The 25104-nt window shown below is 45.5% G+C and overlaps 1 protein-coding gene across 2 annotated transcripts in view; it reads left to right on the plus strand.

The window, feature by feature from the left end:
* The window catches only part of DPYSL2 (dihydropyrimidinase like 2), a 54685-nt gene that overhangs the window by 17574 nt on the left and 12007 nt on the right, over nucleotides 1-25104 (plus strand). For both annotated transcript variants that reach the window (XM_069801083.1, XM_069801082.1), the window contains exons 4-8: nucleotides 16325-16489; nucleotides 17644-17705; nucleotides 18816-18896; nucleotides 19802-19870; nucleotides 24431-24551. In XM_069801083.1, coding sequence (XP_069657184.1) covers nucleotides 16325-16489; nucleotides 17644-17705; nucleotides 18816-18896; nucleotides 19802-19870; nucleotides 24431-24551 — 498 coding nt within the window. The remainder of the gene's footprint in view (nucleotides 1-16324; nucleotides 16490-17643; nucleotides 17706-18815; nucleotides 18897-19801; nucleotides 19871-24430; nucleotides 24552-25104) is intronic.

The raw sequence follows: 25104 nt of genomic DNA on the forward strand, positions 1-25104 counted from the left end.
ACCTGGTTCACACTTGAATTATCATTCTGTTCTTCCTTGTTAAGTTGAATTAGATCAAAATAACATTCTCCCTCATCTGCATCTGACCTTTCAACAGCATTATTTCCCACAGTGGCACTTTTTAAAACATTTTAAGCAGAAATTGTTTAGGCAAAATTTTCTGAAGTAGCCCTTTTTCTTTGGTTGCCCGATTTCACCTATGCAGAGCCTCGTACTTCAGAAACGCTTGGACCTTTCCGTATGTGGGTACATGTATATTGCCTTTATGACTGTAGTATCTGAATATCTTGCTAATGGTGTTTGTAGCGCTTCTCTGAGTTAGGGAAGTTGGAGGAGAGTTGGCCATTTTATAATTTCTCATTTTACAGCTGTGAAAAAAAAGCACAATGTAGATTATGACCATGGGCAAACCATGTAGGGGAGGCTGGTGGCTAAACTTGACCTTACTGCCTTCCTGAGTGTCTCCAATTAGGATATCAAAATACACAATCATCTCTGAACAAAAATCATCTTCCTAAAGCGTAGCAGCAAGGACAGTAGTTGGACGGCTTAGGCTGATGGAGAGATGTTTCTGATGGGTGGGTATCAGCAACTGGAGCTGAACAGTGGAAAGTGGGATAAATAATCCAACTAGACTTCAAAGCTTCAGAGACTCTGCTCTGTGTCAGCTCAGCTGTTCTCTCTTAGCAAAATTATACCATTTGCAAAAATGTTTTTCCGCAGTGAAGCATGCAGAACTGCCCTCGTGAACATGCTCTTGGTGGGTGGCCTTTGGTTGTTCCCCAAGCAGGTGGGAGTTGTGGTTGATGGCAGCATTTTTTCTTTTGTGATAAGTAGGACAACATTTAGTGAACTAGACTCATAATATCACAAACAAATTGCAGCCTGAAAATGACATGCTAATGTTTATGTCATTGTGTATTTTAAATACCGTGCCTGGGACTTTTCAAAAGAGAATACGCTCCTCTCATGGAAATGTGTCTAGCTGTGTGCCTCTGTTCTTCAGGCTTTTTCGGAAAAGATAGTCTCATGGATGTGAGCTGTGTGGAAAAAACCACCCATGTTTCTTCATTTGTGCTTTAAGCAAACTTTGTATTATTTATTTACAAATACCTTTACCCCATCCATTTTTCTCTTTTATACATAGCCCTCAATTTGGGTAAGAAAACAGGTTAGTTGGCTTCATGCTTCAGTTTGTTTCACGTTTTCATGCAGGAGGGCACTTCGCGACTGTTTACAATCATTGTAGGGAAATACTTGTTTTAGGTACATTTTTCAGTGAAATTAAAACAAGGATCTTGGATAGGTCTCTATTGATCATTGGTTTTATAAGAACTGTGGGTTAAATCCTGGCTTCGTCGAGGTAATGGAGTGTTTTGTCATTGACCTCAGCAGTGCCAGGAATTCACCCTGTATGTCTGGTTTGGTTTCAGTGAACTTCGTTTTCAGCTCAGATCAAATTCAGTGTTGTTCCTTTAATTCTCATGGCAGACACATCCAAGGGAAGCACAGAGGAGTTCAAGAATGTAACCTATTGTTTCCAAGCCCTGTGCTCTCTTTTACTTCCATTCCCCTTTAAAGTAAATTCACTACTACAGCATCAGAGATAGGAGAATCCGACTCTCAACTGGTATCAAATGGAGCAGCCCCATTTTCCTCGTGGGACCGGTGAAGGTTTATCCTGGTGGGAAGCAGATCTGCCTCCAATCCAGTGCTTCCCAACTTATCCCCTGGTTAGCTGGAAGGAGGGAGCGTGGCTGGCGGTGAAGATCTGAATTAGCCCTTTTCTCCTCTATGTCCCCTGTGTTCCCACAGGGCTCTCCGGTCCTTGCTCTCCTGAGCCCTCCTCTAGGTTGCTTCTCTCAGGAATTAGGGCTGATTGCTTTTTCTAGCTACTCGTTCCACGGAGGCCATCTGACCAGGAATTCCAGCTATGATCCTTCTGTCTCTACCCTCTTCAGTGCCAAAGGCAAGACTCCAGCTGACTTTGCTAACGTATGAAAAAAATACAGTTAGTTGGTTTTGCTGTGCAGAGCTGCCGAGAGATGAAGTGACGTGTTGTGATACGATTGATTGTTTTTGTGAAACGGTGATTTGCACGATCGTTTCGCTGTCCCTACCTTAAAACAATATTAGTGTGGGTATGTCAGCCGAGGGCGAACAGCACTGCGCATGTTTTAGGATAACATTACTCTGGAAAAAACTTGGATTGTTGCCCTTTTAAAATGTCAGAATACAGTGTTTGGATATTAAGTTGAAGGGAGGATTCCAGGATGATCCGCAGAAGACTTTGGAGGAGAGAGGAATATTAGATAGGCTCCAGCTTGCTCAGGGTAGCTTCCCTAAGCTCCCCCGTATTCCATGGAAAGAGAACAGTCCTTTCAGAGTTTGGAAGAGGACTCCGCCTGAAGTTGCCCTTTACAAGAGGCTCTTTCTCATCCATGGAGCCACCATTTTGTTGAGCTAAAGATGGCATTTTTGAGCCCCTATTGTCCCAACTTGAGATAGATTGATGCCCTAGGATATAAACCAGTCCCTGGAGCTATTCGGGAAGGAAGATACCGCTGCTAAGAACAAGGTGGCCTCTCCAGGTCTTGTGATATTTTGGTCGCTTATTAACTGTGAGGGCTGAAATCCCCATCCAAATCAACGGTAAAACTCCCCCTGATTTTAGTAGAGGCAGGATTGCCTTTCTCTGCTCCTAACCCTTCAGAAAGGATGAAGCTAAGCTGTGTGTATTTACTGGCTCTCTGATCCTCTAGCCTGTTTAATGTCCCAGTGAGATCTGCATCTATCCAGGCCAGCTCCCACACACATTTCAGCCCCCCCCTCCCGAAGACTGTGCTTCTTCCTGGGTATCTGCTGTCCTCGAGTGAAATCGCTTGCTGACATTGCCTGTGTTGACTCAGTCAACCGCTGTTATAATCACAGAGAGAAATTACAGTGAGAGAAATTATAGCTCTTTCTGGCTTGGTGACTGGGAAGCCAGCTGCCTTTTGAACTTGACTAGCAGTTATCCTAATAACATGGAGAATGTACGCTGGGGATATGAGCCTTTGTGTCTTGGAAGGTTCAGAAAATGAAGGGGCACTTCACATGGGCTGCAGTCTGCTTCTTAATGCTTTACCCTGCTATTAAAGAGAGAGCTTACGTGCAGGATGGCAGAGGTTTTCAGGAGCGCGTTAGCTGCTCAGCTACAATCACACTTGTAGTGAGCTGACACCAGGTCTCCTAGGTCATCCTGAAGACCAGCACCTTGCCAGAAAGAAATGTGTCCAGTCTAGCGTGCTTCCTTGCCTCTCGGTTTTTGAACTGAGCATGACTGGAGAGAATGGAGCCGCCCCGGAGGAGATCAGAGTCTAAAGCTGCAACAGTGTGAGCTTAGAGTAGGGTTTAGGAAAAGGCAAGGGCAACTTGGCATGGGATGGTGTTTAGACCCGCCAGTGAAGACTACATCATATTTTACCCTACTGGGTGCTGCTATTTTGTATTTTCATGGTTAGTCCTCTGCTGGTAGAGAGCAAGAGTCGAAATGGTGGGCAGAGGAGGAGGACGGAAACAGAGGGACAGGAGGAGGTGACAGCAGTGGTCATGCAGTAACTTGTGGCCGAGCTGAAAGTATAAAACCAAGCGTTTTGAGTCCAAGGGCAGTGACCACAGAGCTGTAGTGTCTCACCAAGTCTCTGTGGTTATGTGTACACAGCACTGCATTGTTCTGCAGACACCCGCCTGAATTTTTGTTTCTTTTTGCACCCAGTAGCAGAGATAAAAGAGGAACTGTGCAGCTGGGGACTAGCACTTCAGACGGGCTGCTTTGGGGTCTATGGCTTGTTTCACTTTCTAGCAGCTGGCGGTGGTGCTTCTGCAGCAAAGAAATGTTTAATTCTCTAGAAAAGTAATGAAAATGTCCGCTCGCTTGTACAAAAGATTATTGGTGATTTATCTGGGTAGAGGCTTCCTTGAACTCTGTTATTAAGATAATGACATTACCACACAGGAGCGTAGAGTCCCTCCGGCCCTTTCTCTCCTCTCCCCAGCTCCCCTCGGTGCTTTTCATACCCCTGCGCTCTTCAGCCTCTGCACCGATTCACGCTAAATCTTGTTCGCTTCGCTGACTCCCAGCTTGCTGCTGCTGTGTTTGTTGCTTTCATTCAGAGTGGGCTTAAAATCATTAATGAGAAAGTTGGTCCGTAAACAGAGATGGGCACTCCCCCGTCGCGAGCTGCTCTTCTCAAGCTTTTAAATCCCTCTAAGTCCATTAGGCTTCTCTGCCTGCAGTAGTGTCTGCAGCTACTGTACGGACGACAGCCTGCCTTGCTGGGGCCGGCTCTGCTTCCAGCCATCCCTGTGACGCTGGCTTTCTGCTGGATGGGATCGCTTCTATTGTTCCGATGGGGTTTCCAACGGGGTCTCGTTGGAAGCGAACGAATCTGCCAAGCCCTTGATGTCTCTTGCCAGTTAGCACAGAAGGAAACAGCTGTTCGGTCCTCGGCATACGTTGTGTGTTACTGCGTGGATTTTATTTTTTTTTTTTTCCCCTTTGGGCTGCGACTATTGTTTGTCATCTCTTTGCTGCTGAGAGAACAGGCCCCTGTGAGGAACAGATGAGGACTTCAGGAGCTGTGTAGCTTTGCCTGAGGTTATGCAGGAGGCCTGTGGTGTGATAGCGTCTTTAACTCTGGCTGTCAGATAGTCGGGCTAATGACTCTGCCTACCAGCTGGGCCATCTTTCCTTCTTAGCGCTGGAGAGCAAAATCAGCAGTGTCTAGTTTTGGGCTGGAGTCCTGTGAAACCGCTGCAGTCCAGCATGGCTTGTTTGCAAGTCAATCGGTAGATTTTTCCCTATTTTCCCATCTTCTACCTTCCCCAGAGCTGCTCTGGATCCCGTCCCTCGCTCCTCTCCCAGCCTGCTGCCTCTTTGGCAACACTCGTTTTTTATAAAGAGCAGGTGAGCGGGGCCCTTGCTCCGTTTCTGTTTTGCCGCGTTCTGCTCTGGACCTGCTCCACGCCTGTCACTGCGGAGGAAGGAGTGGATGGAGGCTGTCCCACACGTGCTGGAGCCTGGAGACTCTGATTTAGTTATGAACAAATGAAAGTTGAAATGGCAACACCACTGGCACTGCAGCCGTCTTCCTGCAGATGTGACTGACCTAGATTTTTCCGCGCATCTGAAAAGAGGGATTTGGCACGCACTCAGGAGAAATAACCAATGTTGTCTGTTTATGCAATAGCACTTAATACCTCTTATTCCATGTAATGGTTGGGATCAGTAGTGCTGCTTTCCCACTGCGTGGAGAAGAGTTCATGCTCTTTTGTTTGAAGAGCTGCTTTTAAATGCTTTTCTTGCTTTCCTGTGTCCGGTGCTCTCATCCCCAAGTCCCATGCCTTACGGATGACACACAGGAGAAGTAAAGAGCTAACGGGTATCGCCAATGGGTCGTGTCTTAGACAGCCCCTTACGTCAATGGAAAATGCATGTGGTACTTCGAAGGGTGCCGGTGTAAAAGTTGGGTCCTTCAGCTAAAGCCTGTCTACTGTAGATGGAAAAGCAATCTTAAAAAAATAAAATACAATTATCCACCTCGGTTAATGTAACATCATTAGCTGTCTGTGATAGGTTTTCAGGGCATGTGTGTTAAATCTTGCTGTATAACCTGTCTTAATCACCTTCAAGTTGAGACAAGGTCTTAAAAGAAACAGTAGGAAATGGTGCCTCCAGCTCTTTTCTTGGCTTGTTTTTCTGGGCACGGATTTTTGCCTTCCTACTGGTGTTCAATCCCTTGGCTTCCTTTACCTTCCTGTGAGCTTGACTCAGCAGAAACCGTCCTTGTCAGACAGGAACTTTTAACTTTCCGCATTGGGAATTAGCTTTGCGTGTCAGGGGAAGGAAGCAAGTGATGCCTGAACGAAGTGATGGCTAAAACTAAATGCAGTATTTCTCACTTGGGGTGGATTCAGGCGAGTGCCGTCTTAGAGTGGAATTTGACGTCTTGGGTCAGCAGAGTCTTTTTTCTATCTTTCCTTCAGCCTCTATGCCTTCAGTTCATAGATCCCATCTGTTTCTTAGAGACTGGATTGTTTTTTAATCTTTCTGGTGAGAGGGAGAAATGTTTAAGGAATACAAATTAGCTCCTCCTGTCTAGCATGCTTTAATCATGCTTATAAATTGCCAGTTTTTACCAACTTGGGGCTGTGCCTGCATCTTTGCACAACCCTAACTCCCATGGAAGCCATGTGCATTTAAAAGGAATGCAACGATGGGCACTTAAGAGTAATGGCTTCTGGGAATACTCTTTTCTTCCCTTGATACACTACAGTTAGTGTTAGGACTACCTCTGTGACAATGGGTATGTCATTTAATTTCTCCACGCTAGTTGCTAGCTGTCCATAATGGGAGGTGGCTTTGTTGCCAAGGGGTTGTAAGCTTCAATTCAAATTAGTTAAGTTCACCTAGACCCTCATATTATAAGTATAAAGTGATTATTTTCATGAGAGCCTGACGTGTGAAACACTGGCTGCCACCTAGCCGTGAGATAGTCCCTGTCCCTCCCAGCTGGGACCAGTGCAGATGCAGACACCCAGTCCCTGCCGTTCGTGATACACAGCCCTGGTTACTGTCAGGATATGAATAAAAGGAAAAACCCTGTGTGAGGCAGAGACGAGGTAAGCCCTGTGTGCATAAAGTGCTTTTGGCTTCCTGGATCCTGAAACCCTATTTTAAGTAATAGGAGGAACCGTTTGACTTCAACATGCAAATGTTAACTGGGGAGTCTCTCGGTGAATTTTCAAAGCCCATCAAAAAGGGCCGTGCTTTTGGAAGTTCCCCTTCCTGACCGCTTCTAGGGCATATTTTCACCAGATTGCTTTGCTCCTGAAAGCAGTTACATATGTGCAGTGTGTATATTTTTGGAATCTGGGGGACTCTGTGGTGTTTTACATATGAATGAAATTCCCTGGCACAGCCTACAGGCAACGTGAGCTGGTGAAGGAGTTCCTTGAGAATGATCCCGTATTATTACACTGCACTGCTTTTGTGCAAAGGAGAGGAAGGGGGAAAGTTCCCAAAGCATAGCACAGCAAGAGATAGCGTAACCTAATATCGTTTCAAAAATCTCACTGCAGAAATGCATGTCAGTTAATGATACTTCCCAACAGACTTTTCTTTATTTGAGATAAGATTTCTCAGGATTCGTATCAGTGTCCAAAGAGAAGAGTTGAGCTGCTGATGGCGTGCAAAGTACTTTTCAGGCTGATGTGCGGAGACTCTTTATCCACTGTGAACTGAAAAAGTTTTGTGAAGTCTTTGTAGCACAACAGTAGCTGGAGGAAAATGTAGATGTGCGGGATGTTCTTACGTGAAGTAGAATTAGGCCATGGTACCAAGACCAGAGTTCGCTTCTGCTGCTTTCTGACAAGCCGTTAGTCCTTTTGCTATGTAAACACACTATAAAAGGGGAAAATGGCAGCTGCATGGAAATGACTCACACCGAGCTGTCCCGCAGCATGGATCCAGGGGCAATTCAGGCTGTAGGGGTCCTGGATTGGAAGAGCCACAGGCGTGGTGTCCACCTTTGGGTTGGCCAGATCCGGCGATGCCCAGGAGTGCATCCTTTCCTACCTCAAATATGGTGCTTTGTGCCCCCAAACAAGGGGGAGTTTCCTGGGCCTGGGAAGATACCAGGCTGCTTCAGAGGCTGGACAGGGCTATTTCAGACCTGGAGGAAGGAAATTTGGCAGCTGGGGACTGTGTCACAGAGTTCCTATTTAAACAAAGGATGATCTACTTAGGGGCTCCTACAGGTTATTATTACAGCAATCTCAACGGCTGTTTTTGCAGGCAGTATTAGCCTTACAAAGTTGATAGAAAACTAGCAGATGGCTAGGTGTAGTCAGAAAATTGACGTGCACAGTGGGAACGTGCTGCTTGATCTCTGTCCTACAATAGGTTTGTTAGAAAATGGGTTCTGCTGCACCTCCACATCAGATCCCACCACCGTTTTCTCTATGGACGTGTGGACATTTGGGTCTGGTTCAGTCCTCACTCTTTGTCTATAGTTCTGTCTGACAGTCATCAAAGTCAGTGGTTTAACTGAGAACAGAATGGGGAGTCTTGGTGTCTTACCAGAAGTGGTATGGTGGTGATTGATGAAAACCTCTTCCTCAAAGCGTCATGTCACTTCATCACAGCCACAAGAAGGAGAAGTGTCTGGTCCTCGTCCAGCGAAGGGAGATGTTTGTATGGCAAATACACAGAGGGAAAGGACATGTTCACCAAGCAGATTCCACCCCCCCCCTCCATTTCCCTCACAAGCTGTTTAAAAAAAAACAAACCCAAAACCAAAAGTGCTTCTATAGAATCAGAACTCTTTGCATTCAGTTGATTTTGCTGGGGAAAAAATTCGTCTTTCTAGTCCTGAAAACAAAGCCCTCTCAGCACCATCGCAAATTTCCATTGTAAAAATTCCCGTTCTGCAGTTGTGTTCCTCTTCTTCTCCAACGCCCCCCTGAGACAACCATGGGCAATGAAATGAAGCTGAGAAGCCAAAATCTGGTCCTGGCGACAGTGATGCAAATCCAGAATTGTTCCAGCTTCCCGGCTAGTGGAAAAAGCCTGACGGGCAGGGTGTATCTCCACTGACCTGAGAGGGACAGAACTGGCTTACGGCACTTGATCTTTTGTCCTCTTGTTTCTGATCAAAGTTTTGCCCCTTGGATGTGTTGTCATAGTTGTGTTTTGCCTCGACTTGAATTCCATGGCTGCAAACAGGTTTTCTCAATCCCATTCTCTCGAGGTTTACAGGCCAGTTAATTTATATGGAGGTCTTTGAAGTCCGGTGTACTTTTTTTGTGGGCTTCAAGTGTGGAGTATGCCTAAAAGAAAGAATAAATCTTGGAATCACTTAAAATCTCTTTTGTACTTGGCTCCCTGCCTCCCCTATCGTGGTGACCTCCTGAGATACAAACATAGTTTAGATGTACAATAAACCTGTACTTTAAAGAAATGAAGCCTTTTTTGATCTGATCTAAATATGTAGTCGTTCCAGCTGTTGAAGAGGGCTATTAATTACTGTTTGGACACACAGACCCCTATTCTTTACATTTGTGTCCAGCTGGCATTAAATTATTAATCATATTTTGGATCTAATCAGCTAAAAAGACAAGTGAAATATCTGTATGACATCAATGAGGGAATAAGAGAACATTGCAGTCTGAAAATGTAATCAGTGTAGCATGGATATGTCTAATTCTTCTGAGCCTGGTCCAGCTTCTGATTCTCTGCATGGAGTCTAATAAACTGGATCTAAACTGACAGAAAACAACATGCGATGCCATTTAGCCTGCCTTTTCCTCTATTAGTTTGGCAGACAGATACAAGTGAACGGTCCTTGTGTAGTTGTATTAGCACAGTAAGTGCTATTCTGTGCAGAGTGTTGTTACTCTTCAGAATAATCTCTTTATTTCAATATCTTTTCTTGGGGGAAGAAAACCAACAACAATAAAATAATGTGGGAATAAATCCCCAGAAATATGCAAAGCTGAAATCTGATTGCTGGATCCAGGATGTTAAGAAAATTCTTCATTTGACTTTTCATTACCTTCAAGTGTATCAGCTTAGGTACGTCAGATACATGAAGTGGTAACCTTAAAAGCGATCTTGTAGCTATCCTTTCTTGTCCTAGATCAAATCATGACCCGGAGTGTGGTTTAGAGGAAGGACTGGGTATGAAATCAGAACATAGGAGGTGTGAGGCTCTTTTAGGTTACTTGATTTGGGATTTTTGAGCTCAGAAGAAATGCTGAGGTCTCTTTCTAGCCTAAATTGATGCAGAGCCGCTGAGCTGGCAGTTGTGTGTCAGTACTTCCAGCAGAAGTCTTGTTGCTGGGAGGCTCGACTTTTGAACAACTTTGTTCCTGGACAAGGCAGCTTTTGGTAGCTCAATTTCTTGACACGTAAAACGGTCATAATGATATATTAGCTGAGAGTTTGAAGTCTCTGGATGAAAGAAGGTCTGTGACTATGGGATAATCTTCTGTGAAGCTTCGTGGGTCAGTCAAGGGCCTGACTTTCAGTTCACGTATATTGATTTTATTCCGCTCACTTTCATAGCATTACTCCCAGTTCACGCCAGTGCCAGGAGAATACTATTGCAGCCATAGACTAGCAACAACTCCAGACTTTTAAGCAGGGAGCTGTGCAATTACCAGGGATGAATTTAATTACAATCTCTCAATAAAATGGCTTGTGACAGAATGTACAACTCAATAAATTCACCAGATTTCATCACATGCAGTTGCTGTGAAGATTAAGTAGTATTAAAAAGGCAGATGTGTTTATAGTGATCAAGCTGCTATTTAAAGTTTTGGGTAGGGGAAATCTGCCTGCTAACAGTTAAGCTTAAATGTTAAGGATTTTCACCTTATAAACTCCTCTTAAACAATAGGCACATTTAATGCTAGTAGGAGCAGGAAATAATGTGTAAAACTGCAGTTTGTAATAGCAACTGGAACCCCGCATACATGGTTTTATAACATACACAGTTTTTGTAACATCTGACCCTAATTCACGTTTATATTGTCCGTATCAAATAGTTTTTCTTCTTCCTGGTAGTGGTGTTCATTAGCTGAAGAGCAAGAAAAAATTCATGCATGCTTTAGATGACATGTAATTAAACCAGCTGAAAAAAGCCTTTACGGGGAAAGCTGGAACCAAGGGCTATTAATAGAAACTCCAGGAAGGGTTTGTTAGCAAGCCAAGGCCTGCTCAAATGAGGCAGGATGCAAAAAAGAAAAAAATTGAACATGCCACAATGCCAGGAAGCTATAAAACCCATTAATCCCCACCCATGAGGACATCCATCCAAAAAGTAAAGTTTTGTTTTCAACGCAAGGCTAATAGCTGAATTCAGCTCTCCCAGTGAAGCAATAATTTCTCTTGAGCTTAGTGAGGGGTCAAAAATATAAAGGCATGGCTCTTAAACTGCCTTTTTTTTTTTTTTTTTTTTTTGAGAGCTTCAAAGTGCCAGAGAGATTATATGGGATTTTCTATGGCTTCAGTCTCAAAGCATCCTGCAGGCTGTTGGTTCAATTCCCGTCTTCTGTGTGTGATCCGTCGTGCCCATGCAGAACAGCTACCTCCGTTCTCAATCTGGGCACTTGTTCAGGGCCTGAGATAGCCCAGCTGCAGATATCCCCCTGCTTCAGAAAAGCTCTTAAGGACCAGAAAGCCACAGTGTATCCGAGTTTGTAAAAGGCAGCCAAGGTGTGATGCAACACTTACAAAGCCAGTGTTTAAAGCTGAGATCAGCACCATTTTAAGTGTGCTGTGCAGCTAGCGGGTTGATATGGTTTTTTAAAGTAAGTGAGAAGTTAGAGCAGCTGAATGAAGAGCAAAGGTGTGCTTAGAGCCAACCCTTAATACGCGCGCTGACCAGCGATGTGATTAGTAAATGCTAGTGCTTTATAAACGAATGCTGTCACTTCTCCTACCCTACTTAGATTTTTTCATGCTTATGTTAAAACAATACTACTTTATTTTCCCTGTACTTGGAAAGTTCCCTTTAAATCAGTTCCTCTAAGTTTTTGCCTTCCCCTTTCATTTAATACCGAGTGCCTGATGTGCTGGTGGTTGTTATCTCTCCCCCACAGCATTCAGCCATTTCGGCTTGTTGGACGCCTAACATTTCAGTGTGGCTGAATGCCAGCTCCGGTATATTAAAGCCACACAGATAAGCTAACAGTGGTTAGTGGTGTTGTCTCACTTCAGCTTATTGTCTGCCTTTAATCTTGAGCCGATTAATCTGTCCAAGGAGGAGCGAAGGATCACGAGCGAGACAGAAAAACAGCCATGGATGATGGGTGGGTGGGAGCTGAAATACTTGGAAGAGCAGATGTACCTTGTAGGCCATGTGAAACTGTATGTAATGATTGGAGAGCAAAACCAGGCACATGGGAGAGGTAATTAAGAGTCTTAGTGAATGTGGCTGGAACAGTCGTGGCATGTGGGTATGCAGGTGCTCAAATCCCAGTGCCTTCCAAAGGGAGGTGAACGCTTGGTTTGTCTGGGAAAAAGATAAACAGACTATCCAGTAATTTTGGAATATCTTCAGTGTTCTACCAAGGGAAAAATTAGATGATTTGTAAAGTACAAAATCCTTTTTAAAATTTTTTTTTCTTTTAAAAGCAGTTACTTTGCTGATATAAACAAGCTTGCTTTTGCTTCTAAGCCATAGGCTGTTGCATTTTGGATTCGGCATCTCAGAAGGTTAAAAGATAAATCTACAGAATGTTTTCTGTTCATAGCTGAGAAACCACGGTAATCCTAACCTTGGCTTTGCCATGTAACTTGCTGAGAGCACATGTTAAATAAAGAGAAACATTAGCGTTAAGCCTGAAATTCACTCTGATTCAGGGAGCCACTACAAGGACCACAAGCTATTTAATTTCTCCTTTGAAGGTTTCAGTACTGATGAAGTGATACTTAAATGATCTTTTCCTTTTCTCTTTTTTTAATTCATTTTGTTACTGGTTTTGGAGCAAGCTTTGAGCTTAAATTGAGCTGGCAACTTCCTTTTCAGACCTCAGCAGCTGACATCATTTGTACAGCAGTAATCAACAACAGGAAGAAAATATCTGGGCTTGGAAGCACGAAGAAGTCAAGCGGTCTAGAGAATAAAGATGACAACAGTCTGTGTTGCAAGAGTTTGTGTTGAGCGCGTCCCGCAGATGTGAGGCCACTCCAGTGGCTGCAGGAGTTGAACATTCCTGCTTTCCGAGATGAAGGCATGGAAGATAGGGCAGTAAGCTGTCGGATTCCCTAGAGAGGAGTGGTTCAGCAAGGTCAGGACAGCACACTGTTTTTCGCATGGGAAGCCTCCAGGGTAATCTTGGCGGCTGGGTTTGCTGCGTGCTCCGGTGGGTCAGAAGACCTTGTGCCTGTGGTCCTGTGGCGGATCATACCCGAGGGTCATCTTGGGAACCTAGGGCTGTGGGAATGCAGCGGATGGAGCTTTCATCAGCTGCTTTGTACTGCTCTGAAGCACAGGGACCTTAAAGAAAAAGCTTTTTGTTTTAGTCCGAGTTCTTGAGCTTTGCCTGAGGACTGGAAGGAGAACTTCCTCTGAGCTGCATGTGGGCGATTCCTGTCCATACTGATAGGCAGAAGTGGTTGCAATGCTCACTTCTTTTAACAGCAGGCGAAGAATCAATCTTGACTCTTCTCCTTTAAAGGATCTGGGCTCATTCTTACTTACTTGGGCTCCCCAAAACCCCAACCCTAGCCCGTAGGGACGTAGGCTGTGATCTTGCGAGGTAGTTGGCCCTTTCTGTTGCAACAAGGGATGGTGAAATTGAGGAGACGTTTGCATTTGTGTCTGAATTACCTCTAGACTAGCGCTTAGGGTTACATCCACCTTCCTCGTGTCTTATGTGCAGCATCTACCGTTTCTGCCGCCTCACGTGTGGCTACACGGCTTCATTCCTGCTCCAGGGTGCCGTCTGTCAGGTATAGCTGCTGCTGCCCTCCAGCACCCGGACCCCTGTCCGGGGATGTCCCTGTCACTGTGAGTCCCCCATGGTACGCTCAGTCATGTCGCTCCTTCCCTGAGTCTCTTGGGACTGGTTAAATGACAGGCTTTTGAAGGCTGTTGACTTACCTTGCGCGTTCAGGCTGCCTTCTTGCTGACTTCTTCCACGTGAATATAAAGAAGTGGTTGATCGGTAATATTTGCCTGGCAGAAAACGGCTATGGAAACAAACTGTGGTCTATTTTGATGGGGATGATGGGTGATTTGGCTATTGGTGAGCTCAAGGGAGCTGCTATGAGATGTGTCGGCAGTGCAGCTTCCATATGAGATATTCTTAATCCCCAGAGCTGACTTTCATGCACATATGCACCACTACCTCCATCCCTTACCCTTATTGTAACCAGCTGTGGTTTGAATTTGTCAAAGATCTGATGAGCTCCCTTACCCCCTCTCCCACTCCCTCCGCAAACTCCCATTAGTCATACTTGGGCAGCGCATGAAATAAGATGGTGATAAAGCTCTGATCCTAGACACCAGAGTCATTCTGAGGGGCTCCGTGCTGGGCTGTGAGGACTCCACTGTGTTAACCCCTTGGTGCCTCCAGGCAGAATTTCCAATGCCCATAAGCCATGTATCGTCTTGGGGCTGATAGCGCTCTTAGGGCACCTTTCGTCTTCAGTAGAGATGGATTTATTACTGTGATGTGTTAAAGATTAAATAGGCTTTTTTTGCTTTTTAATTAGTCAGTGGGTTGAGGAGGACAGCTCTTGTGTTAAGGCACTGGACATTTGCGAAAACCTCGGTTTTCTCTCTATCCCATTGGTAACGCAGAGAGAATGTTACTTTTCTCCTTGTTGTTCATACTACTTAAGCTAAAGATTAACTTTGGCAGAGTGACAAGGGGCTACATACTGGCCAAGAAACAATTCAGTCTGGAAGTTAGTGGAAGGTTTCTGACCACTGGGGAGGAGGAGATCATGGAACAGAAATTGGATGATTTTTTTAAAAAACAGGACAGTTTATCGTCTGGTTAAATTTGGGTTGCTTTTCCCAAGGGTGGTGAAAAGCACATCCTTGATCTGATGCCAGTCACCAGGCAAATTGCAGAGCTTTCACTCGTAGCATAGATTTCTCTGATGGGCAGGACGCTGCATTCTGAGCAGGCGAAGGCCACCAGCCGCTCCTGAACCCCTAAGCCACTGCTGGTCAAAGCTGCAGCTCTACTGCCGATGTGTCAGCAGAGAACTGTACATCACATCCTTCGCTTTGCAGGCTGGCGTGATGCTTCGAGGCGCCAACAGGAGCCTTTTGGAAAAGCACGAGTATTTTACCTGCTGTTTTGCTATCTGTCACGTAGTCACCTTTGCAAAAGGGAGAGAGGGTGGGCAGAGCTTTGCGGGACGGATGGTTTTTTTGGGTAATCCTCTTGGCCTTCTACAGTGTTTGCACATCACAAACGTTGGAGACGTCATTATCGACTCGGGTGGCTGAAGCTCGTGGATCGTTCAGGAGAGTTGTACTGCTTTTTGCAGCGGGTCGAGAGCCCCCGGCGTAAATCCAGTTCTTAAGGCAGTGCAAAACCAGTAAATCTAGGCTGATGCGTCTGCGTGGGGGCAAAGCAAAGCTTTGTACTTCAATGAGAGCGAGTAGGGCCCAAGGACTTTGTCTCTTATCCCAGTTGTGATTTAGAGCTAAGTACTGAGCTGATGGCAGCCCAGATACTCGCTAATGAAGTTAAAAATAAACTGCTTGAATTTCTCTGCTGATAATTGAAGGAACTTTTTACTTTTTTGTGCAAGTTGATGTAAAATCAAGCCAGGGCTCTCTCCTCCTCCGCAACAGTGCCTGCCCAGTTTGTGACCCCTGAAGTCCCGCAGGCTTTTCCTACTCTCTTAGCAGCGGTTCAGTTTCTGAGATACTGGCTTGCTTCTTCTGTTTCACTGTGTCTAGTGAAGATCTTAGCGATCCCATGCATTCAAATAGAAATTTGCATGCTATTCGGATTACTGCGAGGAATGCTAAATCTTCAGAACGAGATCTCTTTTGTTACCCTTTGCGGCTGTTCTGCACCTGTAGCACTGGTGGAGTACCCTGTAGCTGCCCATGAACCCAGTTGCTGCTGGACCTAATGTGTTAGGCTGGCATGAGGATCAGACTGAGCAGATGCCAGAGAAAGGCAGGACCATCGTGTTGTCAGGAGGTGTCTCTCCAGCCGTGACAGACTGTCGGTCCTGCTTCTTCCAGTCCTTGCTTAGACGCCGTCTCTGGAAGGTGCTCTTGGTTGGGATGTGTAGCACAAAGCAGCTCTGATCCACTGCGTACGTGCCAGCAGCAATACATCTTTGCACTCTTTGGACACCTTCTCTAGCGTGTCCAGAGGCACAGACAAAAGCACCGCTTGAACATGAGGTGCTGAGTACGGAAAGCTGCTGACTGGTGCTCACAGGGGATCTCGCCTGTGTCATTGTTTATTTGTCACCGAACAGGAGAGTGGTGTTTACAGAGCTCTCTGCAGTGGTTTGTGTTTGCTGCCCTGGGAGTTTCATTTGCTCTGTTCACAGTTGCAGTAAACAGGCTGTAGTAACTGGACTATTTCTTTCAGCTTCTGCTCCCTGATCAGCTTCCTGGCTCTGCATTCTCAGATGTGGGGCTTTAGAAACCAGGTCTTTCAAACTCAGATATTTTAAGGGGAAGGGGTTGTCTTGTTTTTGTGGCAACCTCTGCAAAGCATGCTTTCTGTCTTGGACATCCAGGAAGCTACTGTGGCAGGTATTTACCAACGCTTTGGTTGTCTTTCCCAGTTGATCACGTGGTTCCCGAGCCAGGGACCAGTTTGCTGACTGCGTTTGACCAGTGGCGAGAATGGGCAGACAGCAAATCCTGCTGCGACTACTCTCTGCATGTGGATATCACCGAGTGGCATAAAGGTGTCCAGGAGGAGATGGAAGCTCTGGTTAAAGATCATGGTAAGTTCTGTTATTGAAAGTTCATGGAAACCTTTCCCCTCCTTAATTTTTAGGACTGGCTCTCCTGTTTTTTATGACTGGCTCTTGTGAAATATTTTACTCTTACATCCCAATAAAGCTGTTTTGGGCCCTGACATTAACTTGGCCCATTCTGGCTTCTTGTGAAGGTTTGGACAGTCACTGTTGTAGAGGGCTCAGGGGGACGGTACACACTAGTGTCACTGCAGTGTGTTAGGTGGGTGAGCACTGATTTTGTAGAGGTGACTCTCTTGCTGCTGCCATGCAAAGGAGCACCTTTGTTTAGTGGAGGCCCGTCGATTTTCGTTAATGCAGGTAGGTGATAGCTTCAGCCATTAAACTTTTGTAAACTAGGGAAGAATCAGGCCCAGAAGGAACAATCCAGCACTGGTTGCTAAAAGTGGAGAAGAGCTGAATAAAATGACCTCATAGGCTTTTCCCCTCTTTAATTTCCTTGACATTTCATCCTTAGGCTAGAGTAATTTTCCATCCTGTTTGTAGTTTAAAAAAACCAACCTTTTACATCCTAATGAGCGCTTTCCCACACGTGCTGGGTAAGAGCTTTTACTGGTTCAGAAGGCAGGAGAGGGAAAGCCGACTTAGGAGCACTCCCTGTGTCTTGGCCAGTATGAATACGGTGGAGGGGGGCATGCCTACAAACCCAGATTTCCCATTGCTCTCACAGGGGGGAGTTGGGGGATCAGGCAGCCAGGCCCAGTCTCTGCTTTTGTGTGTGATGCGTTTTGCTTATTTTTTTACTCAACCTCCTACAGTGCTGAATCCACAGAATTACTCTTACTTTAATGTTAAGTGGAAGCCTGGGGGTTTAGCTGTCCCCACGGCTGGAGTGCAGGCTCCTCTGTTCTCATCAGTTGTGTTAATAAATGCCACGTGGCTGAGGAGATCCTGGCTTTACGCTGTGATCGGTTGAGAATGCGTGTGTCTGTGTGTGCGCACATGTGTGTACACATTTCAGAGCAGATTCAAGTAATTTATTTGTCTACCCATCATTACTGCTTGCTGGGGGCCTGATGGAGGGGGCTGTCTTCTCTCTGCGAGAAACGGTGTGTTTCGTAGCTTTATCCGTGCCTGCAATTTGTATGTCAAAGATAATTTCTTTGCTCTCTTTCTACTAGGTGTGAACTCCTTCTTGGTTTACATGGCTTTCAAAGATCGCTTTCAGCTAACTGATTCTCAGGTAGGAAGGCTTAACGTTCACATGCTTCTGCCACTGCAAGCAGTGCGTTAGTCACATATAAGGGTTTAAATTCAATACACTGGGATCTGACATTCTCTTCTGGTTTCAATCTTTGTATGTGTAAGAGTACCTAAGATTTGCAACAGTACCCAGAGCTCTGGTTTGAAGATTATTTTTTTAATAAAAAACCCCAACCAACAACAAACCCTGAAAGGCTTGGCTGGGGAAAGCAATGGCAAAACCCTCATTTTGAGAGATCTAAGGTTTTATTCCAGCTCCTTTGGTGTGGAAGCAGTGGCAGTTTTATAAATTGCTGCTTTATGCCTAGGCACAGGGCAGGACAGCGAGATCTCTGGCGTAACTACGCGATGTGTTTATAAGCTGAAGCTGATCCTGGTCCAGAAGTGGCTTTCTGGCTTTAGCGTTAGAATCGCTGTGACCTTAGAAAGGAATTGCCCTCCCATTTGCAATTCTGGTGGATACGTTTGGGTACATTTAATTGTTGAGATGGGCAGTTTATATTTCTAAACGTGGTGGGAGGAGAGGAATGCCTGGGAGTCATTTGGAACAGTGTAGGAGGCAGTGGTGTATGACAGTTATCTCTAATGACTCTGGTAAGCATTTTAATGAGTGACCATTGACGGAACCGGCGTCAGTTGTGGGTTACTCAACCTGAGCCCTCTCAAACTGGTTGCTGGAGTGGGAAATGACACTGCACCTATCCCAGGCAGTGAGAGGGGTGGGTGCAGGTTCTCCGTGAAAATCAAATGTGAGGTTTGGTTTTTTTTCATGCCAGGCACCAGTAGATGAAGGCATGAAACAGTTACAACACTGTGAGCTCTTTAAAATCACTCCAGCTGTAGGCCTGTGCAGTTGCTGTTTCTTCCTCCAGTGTGGTAAATATACCGAACCTGGCTTTTGAGTAGTGCTGCTTTGCCGTATCAGTAGCATCTGGTTTCTGTACAGATTGGGAAATTCAGTTGTAGGCAGGAAAATGGATCATACCTCTTCAGCAAACCACATCTTACGTTCTTTAATGCTTCTCCTTGTCTTTCTCTTTTCTGTTCTGCAAAATTCTGTATAGTGTAATGTGTGTTTTCTCTCTTCCAGATATATGAGGTCCTGAGTGTAATCCGGGACATTGGTGCGACAGCTCAAGTGCATGCTGAGAACGGTGACATCATTGCTGAGGTATGTTATGTTTATTCTGCGGATTATTAACTTCAAAATGCTGGGAGGGATTTAAACTCTTAATTCCTTCTTTGCAAACAGAAAATCACCAGGACTTATTAAAGCACGGCATAGCTGTATCAAGGATGCAAGCAGAGCTGTACATCAAATCTTATCCCCTCATTGTCACTGATAAAGCAGGTTTTCATGGCAGCTTTCAGCTTGTGGTGGCTATCGGCCATCTCTGCCTTTCTCCCCATAAGTGAAAGACTGCATCCGAGTGTGACTGTCACCGTGTACAGTAAAATGTTCTGTGGTAACTAAGACCAGGGGGAGTGGGAAGGGAAATAGCTTCATACAGTACCTGGGATGCTGATGCTTGGGATCTGTTCGTCCTTTAAACAGCAACAACAAAAAGTGTTAATAATGTATTTGGATTTAATCTGATCTCCAGCTCATTTTATACATTACGTCTCAAGCATGCAAAACTTGGTGGTGCAGAGGACTTCTGCATTGTCTGACTGGGGAAGAGCCTGCCTGAGTCTTTGAGCCCAGTCACCTGCAGCTGCAGGATGTTTTTTCGTGAGATACTGTTTTGCTGTATCTTTAGAGATTATTTTATAGGCGCAAATGAGTAGTAAAAGCCGAGGGGCTATGAAACCAGTGTGAAGCAAATCAAAATAAAAGGTTTCCCTGACCTCCTGGGAACAAATCAGCGAGGGTTTTGTGAGCTCTGGTTATTCTCAACAAGGGAAGTTGGACAGGACTCTGGTTGTAAGGCCCTTATGTAAAGCCCCATGTGATTATTAGCTAGCACAGATGCGTAGGATCTCACTTGTACCACTTTCAAACAGCTGTGTTTGCTGCAAGAAAAAAATGCATGTTGCTTTAAGTCTTTTTCCTGCTCTTTTTTCTCTCTGCCGTAGGAGCAGCAAAGGATCCTGGAACTGGGGATCACAGGCCCTGAAGGGCACGTGCTGAGCAGACCTGAAGAGGTGAGGACTTTACCGCCTTTGCATTTACTCCCCCAATTTATAACATTTCTGCATTGCCATCAAGTACTTCATATTGGGATGAATGTGGCTGTAAACATTATTACTGCATGGGGTAAGGGAAGAGGCTGAGACACTTCTAGGGACTCACTAGTAACTAGTCCCTTCTAGAGACTAACTGCTATGGGTACTTATGAGGAATTCCCTCAGCTTCTGTACTGGAGAAGGGGACATCTCCAGGGTGTCCTTCATCCAGCCTGAGATTTGATTCACCCTCTGGAAAAGCTCATCTCTTTCTGTTAATTATCGGAAATAAACTATAAAGGCTCTGCTCACACATCAGGTGTCTAAAGGGAGGTGAGATTGGTTTGAACCACAGAGCCCATGAGAAGCGCTCAAGACACAGAGAGCTGTTGGTACTTAGCACATCTTCAGTTCAGCCCTTTGAGAGCCCAAACTGGAATCCTACATTAGGAGATGTAGAAAATGTTGAACCTGAAGCACAGGTATGAATCACCAATTCCTTGATTCAGCTGCTGCACAGGAACACTTTTAAGATGGAGTCCCTGAAGAATTACATGCTCTGATTGATGATGTTGGTCTTTATGGAGCTAGACCTTGAAGTTCTTAAGGTTTCTCATTGCTTTCAGTCAAGTTTAGCATGAGTAAAGACTTCAGAATTTAAGTTTATGTAGGCAGGATTTTGCCATGGACTTATCTGATCCCATCTCTTGGGCTTCTCTCTTGGTCCTTATTTTATCAGGACTGCGTCTGAATCAGTAGAAATTTTTTATGTATGCCCAAATCCTGACATTCTGTCTTAGGCACTTGCATAGCTTTCATTACCATAATATTTGATGATCTGATGAATGTTTTACTGATGGTGGATTTTTATACCAAGGGACAAAGTGGTTTGCTTAATGCACAGAAAGGATGTACCAGAGAGGGGAGCTAATTCTCAGATCTCAGCCTAGCACTTTAATATAGTTAGCCTCCATACTTCCCCATTGATTTCTCTAGGGTCAAGCACCCCAATCCCTCTCACTCCCTTGAAGTCTTTAAAATAAATCTCAAGACTAAGAACGAACCTTAAAACTTCTCTTTTCAGGTTGGTTTCCCTTGCATTCTTCGTTTTCAGTCTTTCAGTATCTCTAAGCTAGACATCTCACCATGGCATTCTGGGTTTGTAAAGTCCATCTGTTATGTACAAGCATTATTTTTTTTTTGTTCCTCTAAGATGTTGGGGCTTTGCTGACTGCCAGATGTGGCAGCTGGAAGCTGGGGGTGTGAGATCATCCACACGTGCCCCTCATGCTCCCTCTCTATTTCCTCCCCTTGGTTCAGACAAGCAGCATCCAAAGACATTTCAGTAGGAATATAAATCATTCAGTTGCTTCATGCAGAAGGGGAAAAAAAATGCTCGACTTGGGCAGTATGTGAATCCTCACAGAATTTGTGTTTGGCTCCGGGAGCTGGGATTTTTTGCTTCCTGAAAGTTGTGAGCAAACACTTCTACTGAGCTTTCCACCCACCCACCCCTGCATTTTTTTTTTTATACGTATTTTTTGGCTTGCACCAGGAGAGCAGGAACAGATGCCGACATGACACTTGGGGCTCATCTGTGGAGCACCCCTAAACTTTTGTTGACTTCAAAGGGAGGCTGCTCCTTACCTTAAAAGATCTGGCCATCAAACTAGCCAAGTCTTGTCTGGCTACTTCAAAGCTCATCCTTAGTGGAGCAGGAGCTTTAAAGTGTGAACTGTGTGGTTCCCTGGCTTGCTTGGTTTGTTACATCTGTGCAGAAATGTGTTCTTTCTCAGTATAGCAAAGAAGGCTTCCTGAGGACACGTGGCTGCCTCGAATGAGGATCTAATTCCTCAAGTAAGGTCTAATTCCCAATGTCGCTGGGCAGCCTCTGTGCAGCTGAACTCAGCTGTGCTGTCTGCCCAGCGTGGAAGCATTTGGTCCAAAATTCTCCTCCTTGAAAGTCATAGGAAACAGAGCAGGAAACGATGTCATCTGGTTTCCTCCCTTCCTTTTCTCCAACGCGGGAGTAACTTTGTGTTTTTAAAAGCGTACAACTTCCTTTAAGCTGGCCGATGATAAAGGCCAGATTCTGAGGGTGGCAGCAGATCCATAGTTCCTGTTGACTTCAGTAGGAGTGGATGTTTCTTGGTGTCCCTCTGGGGTGGTGTTGACACTAGAATTGGCTTTTCATGTTGCCCCTTACGGAGTGTAAAGCCTGTCCAAAGGTCTTTATGATGGTTGTCGCCTTACCGAAGAGCTACTTAATTCAGACCTCCATCTACAGCAAACTAGTGGGAGTTGTTGAAGAAGTCTAAAGTATTTATTAAATCAAAACTCCCATTCAATTCAGTGAGACTTACGTCAGAGTGAAGCATTCAGGGCTTGGCCATGTGCATTTGTGTCTGTCTTGGAGCGTACGCATCTTCTGAATTCCCAGGTTGAGCAGAAGGCATGAATTAAGGCTTAAGTTTCACTGCTGACTCATGGGTTTAGCTTGCTCACCTCAGTAACCTGGGTTGAGCCAAGGTGATGGTATTCAGCATGTTGTTCCAGCCAGCAAAGGGAGCCTTAATTAAGATACCACCATCCCAAGTCAGCATCATCTATCACTTTCTGGAAAACTCTCCCCCTCATGGCTCAGATCATTCTGTGATGACTTTTCGGAGTGATCCATCATTTTTTGTTTTTATTTTAGCCACAAAAACGCTGAAAGCACAAGCAGTCCAAGTGCTCCAGGAAATGTCTGTCTTTTTTTCCGAGAGAACTGCTGTGCTAGGGCTTCTAATGCATACTGGTAATTGCAAACATTCCCCTTTGGACTACTCGTTGGGTTATTGTTATGTGCCTGTCACCATAGCATCTGGGCACAAGGCATGAATTCAGCAGCCTTGTTCTCTTCTGTGCAGAAAGTCTTCTCCTCCTGCTTAGCAGTTGCTCAAAATGCCTTTTGGTCAAAAGTCTGGAGATGCGTGTTGTTTTATCCTTGTTTTGCAAGTGGGGAAACTAAGGCACAGCATGGAAACGTGCCTTCCAAGTGCTGCAGTGACAGAGCTGTGTGCAGGCCTGCTTTAAACGGGCAGTTTGCAAACTGATGCCATTGCCTGGAAGCATTGGCCCATCCGAGTTCTCTCCTTGTCTCTCAGGAGGGACAAGTATGCTTTTCTTGGCTCTTCCTTTGAGCCTGTGTCTTCCCTGCAAGTGCTGCTGGCTGTGACCTACTCGAGTCGAATGTCCTGGAATAAACACCCTCCCTTGCAGCCTTTTCCATTTGCGTGAGGCAGCTGGGACAGAAAATATCCCCTTCTGTGTATCACCCTGCCTGGGGAGGGTTAATCAGAAGCCCTGGCATGGTGACAGGCAAGGGCTTTAACCCGTCTGGCACTAGAGCCCAACCTACTGGCTTGGGGGGGGGGGGTGGTTTTCTTTTAAAAACTCCCAGCTGTTGCCGTGTTGTTTTTCTTGAGCGGTCCAGCTGCAAACAGAGCAGCGTTACAAGAAGCAGTGGCTTTGTCAGCGTGAGCAGAGCTGTTCTGGGCACTTGGACGTCAGTCTGGCGAACACACCGTTTCCTAAGCTGATGGGTCCCTAGTCTCAGGTACTTCTTTTGGTGGACCAAGCACAGAGCTAGGAGCCAGCAGTCAATGATTCTGGGACTGATGATGCATGGCGCTCGGTCTGCTATCAGTCACTGCAGAGCAGATTTTCAAAAGTGCTGAGCATGTGCCAGTCTCACCGGAGTCCATGGGAGGTGCTGGTAGCCTCTCGCATTTGGGAATCAGGTGGCTGATTGCTCTGGGTTTCAACTTCCTCTGTTGTTCGCTTGGAAAATGTCTGTGGTATTGCAGGCTTAGTTCTCCATGGCAGCAGGCACTATGACCATTACCCTGCTGTTAAATCTGTCATCTGGACTGCTTTGATTAGGATGTGTGATCCGTAAAAGTCTGCAGAGTGATGACGTTCATTCTGAGGCTGTAGTTATAAAGTGACCCTCAGTCTTGCTGAGGTTATCTCTCTACACATGCAAGAAAAAGTAGTGGATTTATGGGGTGGTTCACACTCTGTCAGATCCCAAGCCAGATATTGTAGTGGAGGGTACAATTTAGGAGGCTTGTTTGCAAACGTGGCTTACCAGAGTATGCGGCTACAGCATCTCTCTTCCGCGTGGGCTGGAACATGAATAGTTTTGTTGAGTCAACATTTAGTTGCTTATTTTTGTCTAGGTTAAAGAGGGGGCTTAATCATTCTGACCTTGAGCACCTGGGGTGTTATTTTAGGACTTGGTCTCCTTGCAGAGAACCTTCGAAGCAGCCTGGGAGAAAAGGTAGTAATGAGAGGGGACTACAGCTTGATGTCATTTTAATTACCATGATTACACTGTACAGTTTTCTGGCTCAGAATCGGAGAGGTGGAAAGTCTCTCATCTCGGCCCTGCACACCCTGTTTTCCCGTGAAAGCAGAGGCTGTGACCCTCTGAAGGGGAATGGGATATGCTAACGTGTGGAATGTTACTAACTTGCTGCTGACTTTGTTTCTCAGGTGGAGGCAGAGGCTGTGAACCGGGCAATAACCATCGCCAACCAAACCAACTGCCCCCTTTATATCACCAAGGTGATGAGCAAAAGTGCCGCTGATGTCATTGCTCAAGCCAGGAAAAAGGGTAAGTTATTTCCCTTGGATGGAAGCGCCCTATTAGCTCATGCAGTTCAACTCCTTGCCAACATAAGCTTCATCCCTACAGGAAAGGTTTCTTTTTCCAGTGTTATCATCCAGGCTCTTTTTTAAAAGGTCCCAAGCAACTGCTTCTGTCTCATCTCCCACAGACAAGTATTCAGTGGTCACATCAGTGCCAGGAGCTGTTTCTTCTGTTCACCCTAGAGCCCCTCTCTTGACACTCATCCTACCACATTGAGCCATGCGCCTTCATGTTACTGCAGAGTAATTCCACGCTGTCTCCATTTAATGAATCCCCCTGGAGATTGCAAGTTATGTCTTCCTTCCAGCTGCTGTGGTCTTTCCTTGGTGCTTTCTGCTGAGCTGCTTCCTGGGGTCAGAAGTGATTCCCAGAGTCCCGACGGAGGTCTCAACTCACAAGCCCTGTTGGATTTAGTTGGAGTAGCCGAAGAGGTTACTGATTCCAGCTATCCACTGTGCTCCTTGCTTGTGAAATAGATACTCCTCGAGGGCTGTCGCTCACAGCCTGGCATCCGAAC

This window comes from Haliaeetus albicilla, chromosome 13, assembly GCF_947461875.1.
Source record: "Haliaeetus albicilla chromosome 13, bHalAlb1.1, whole genome shotgun sequence".
In the NCBI taxonomy this organism is placed as follows: domain Eukaryota; kingdom Metazoa; phylum Chordata; class Aves; order Accipitriformes; family Accipitridae; genus Haliaeetus; species Haliaeetus albicilla.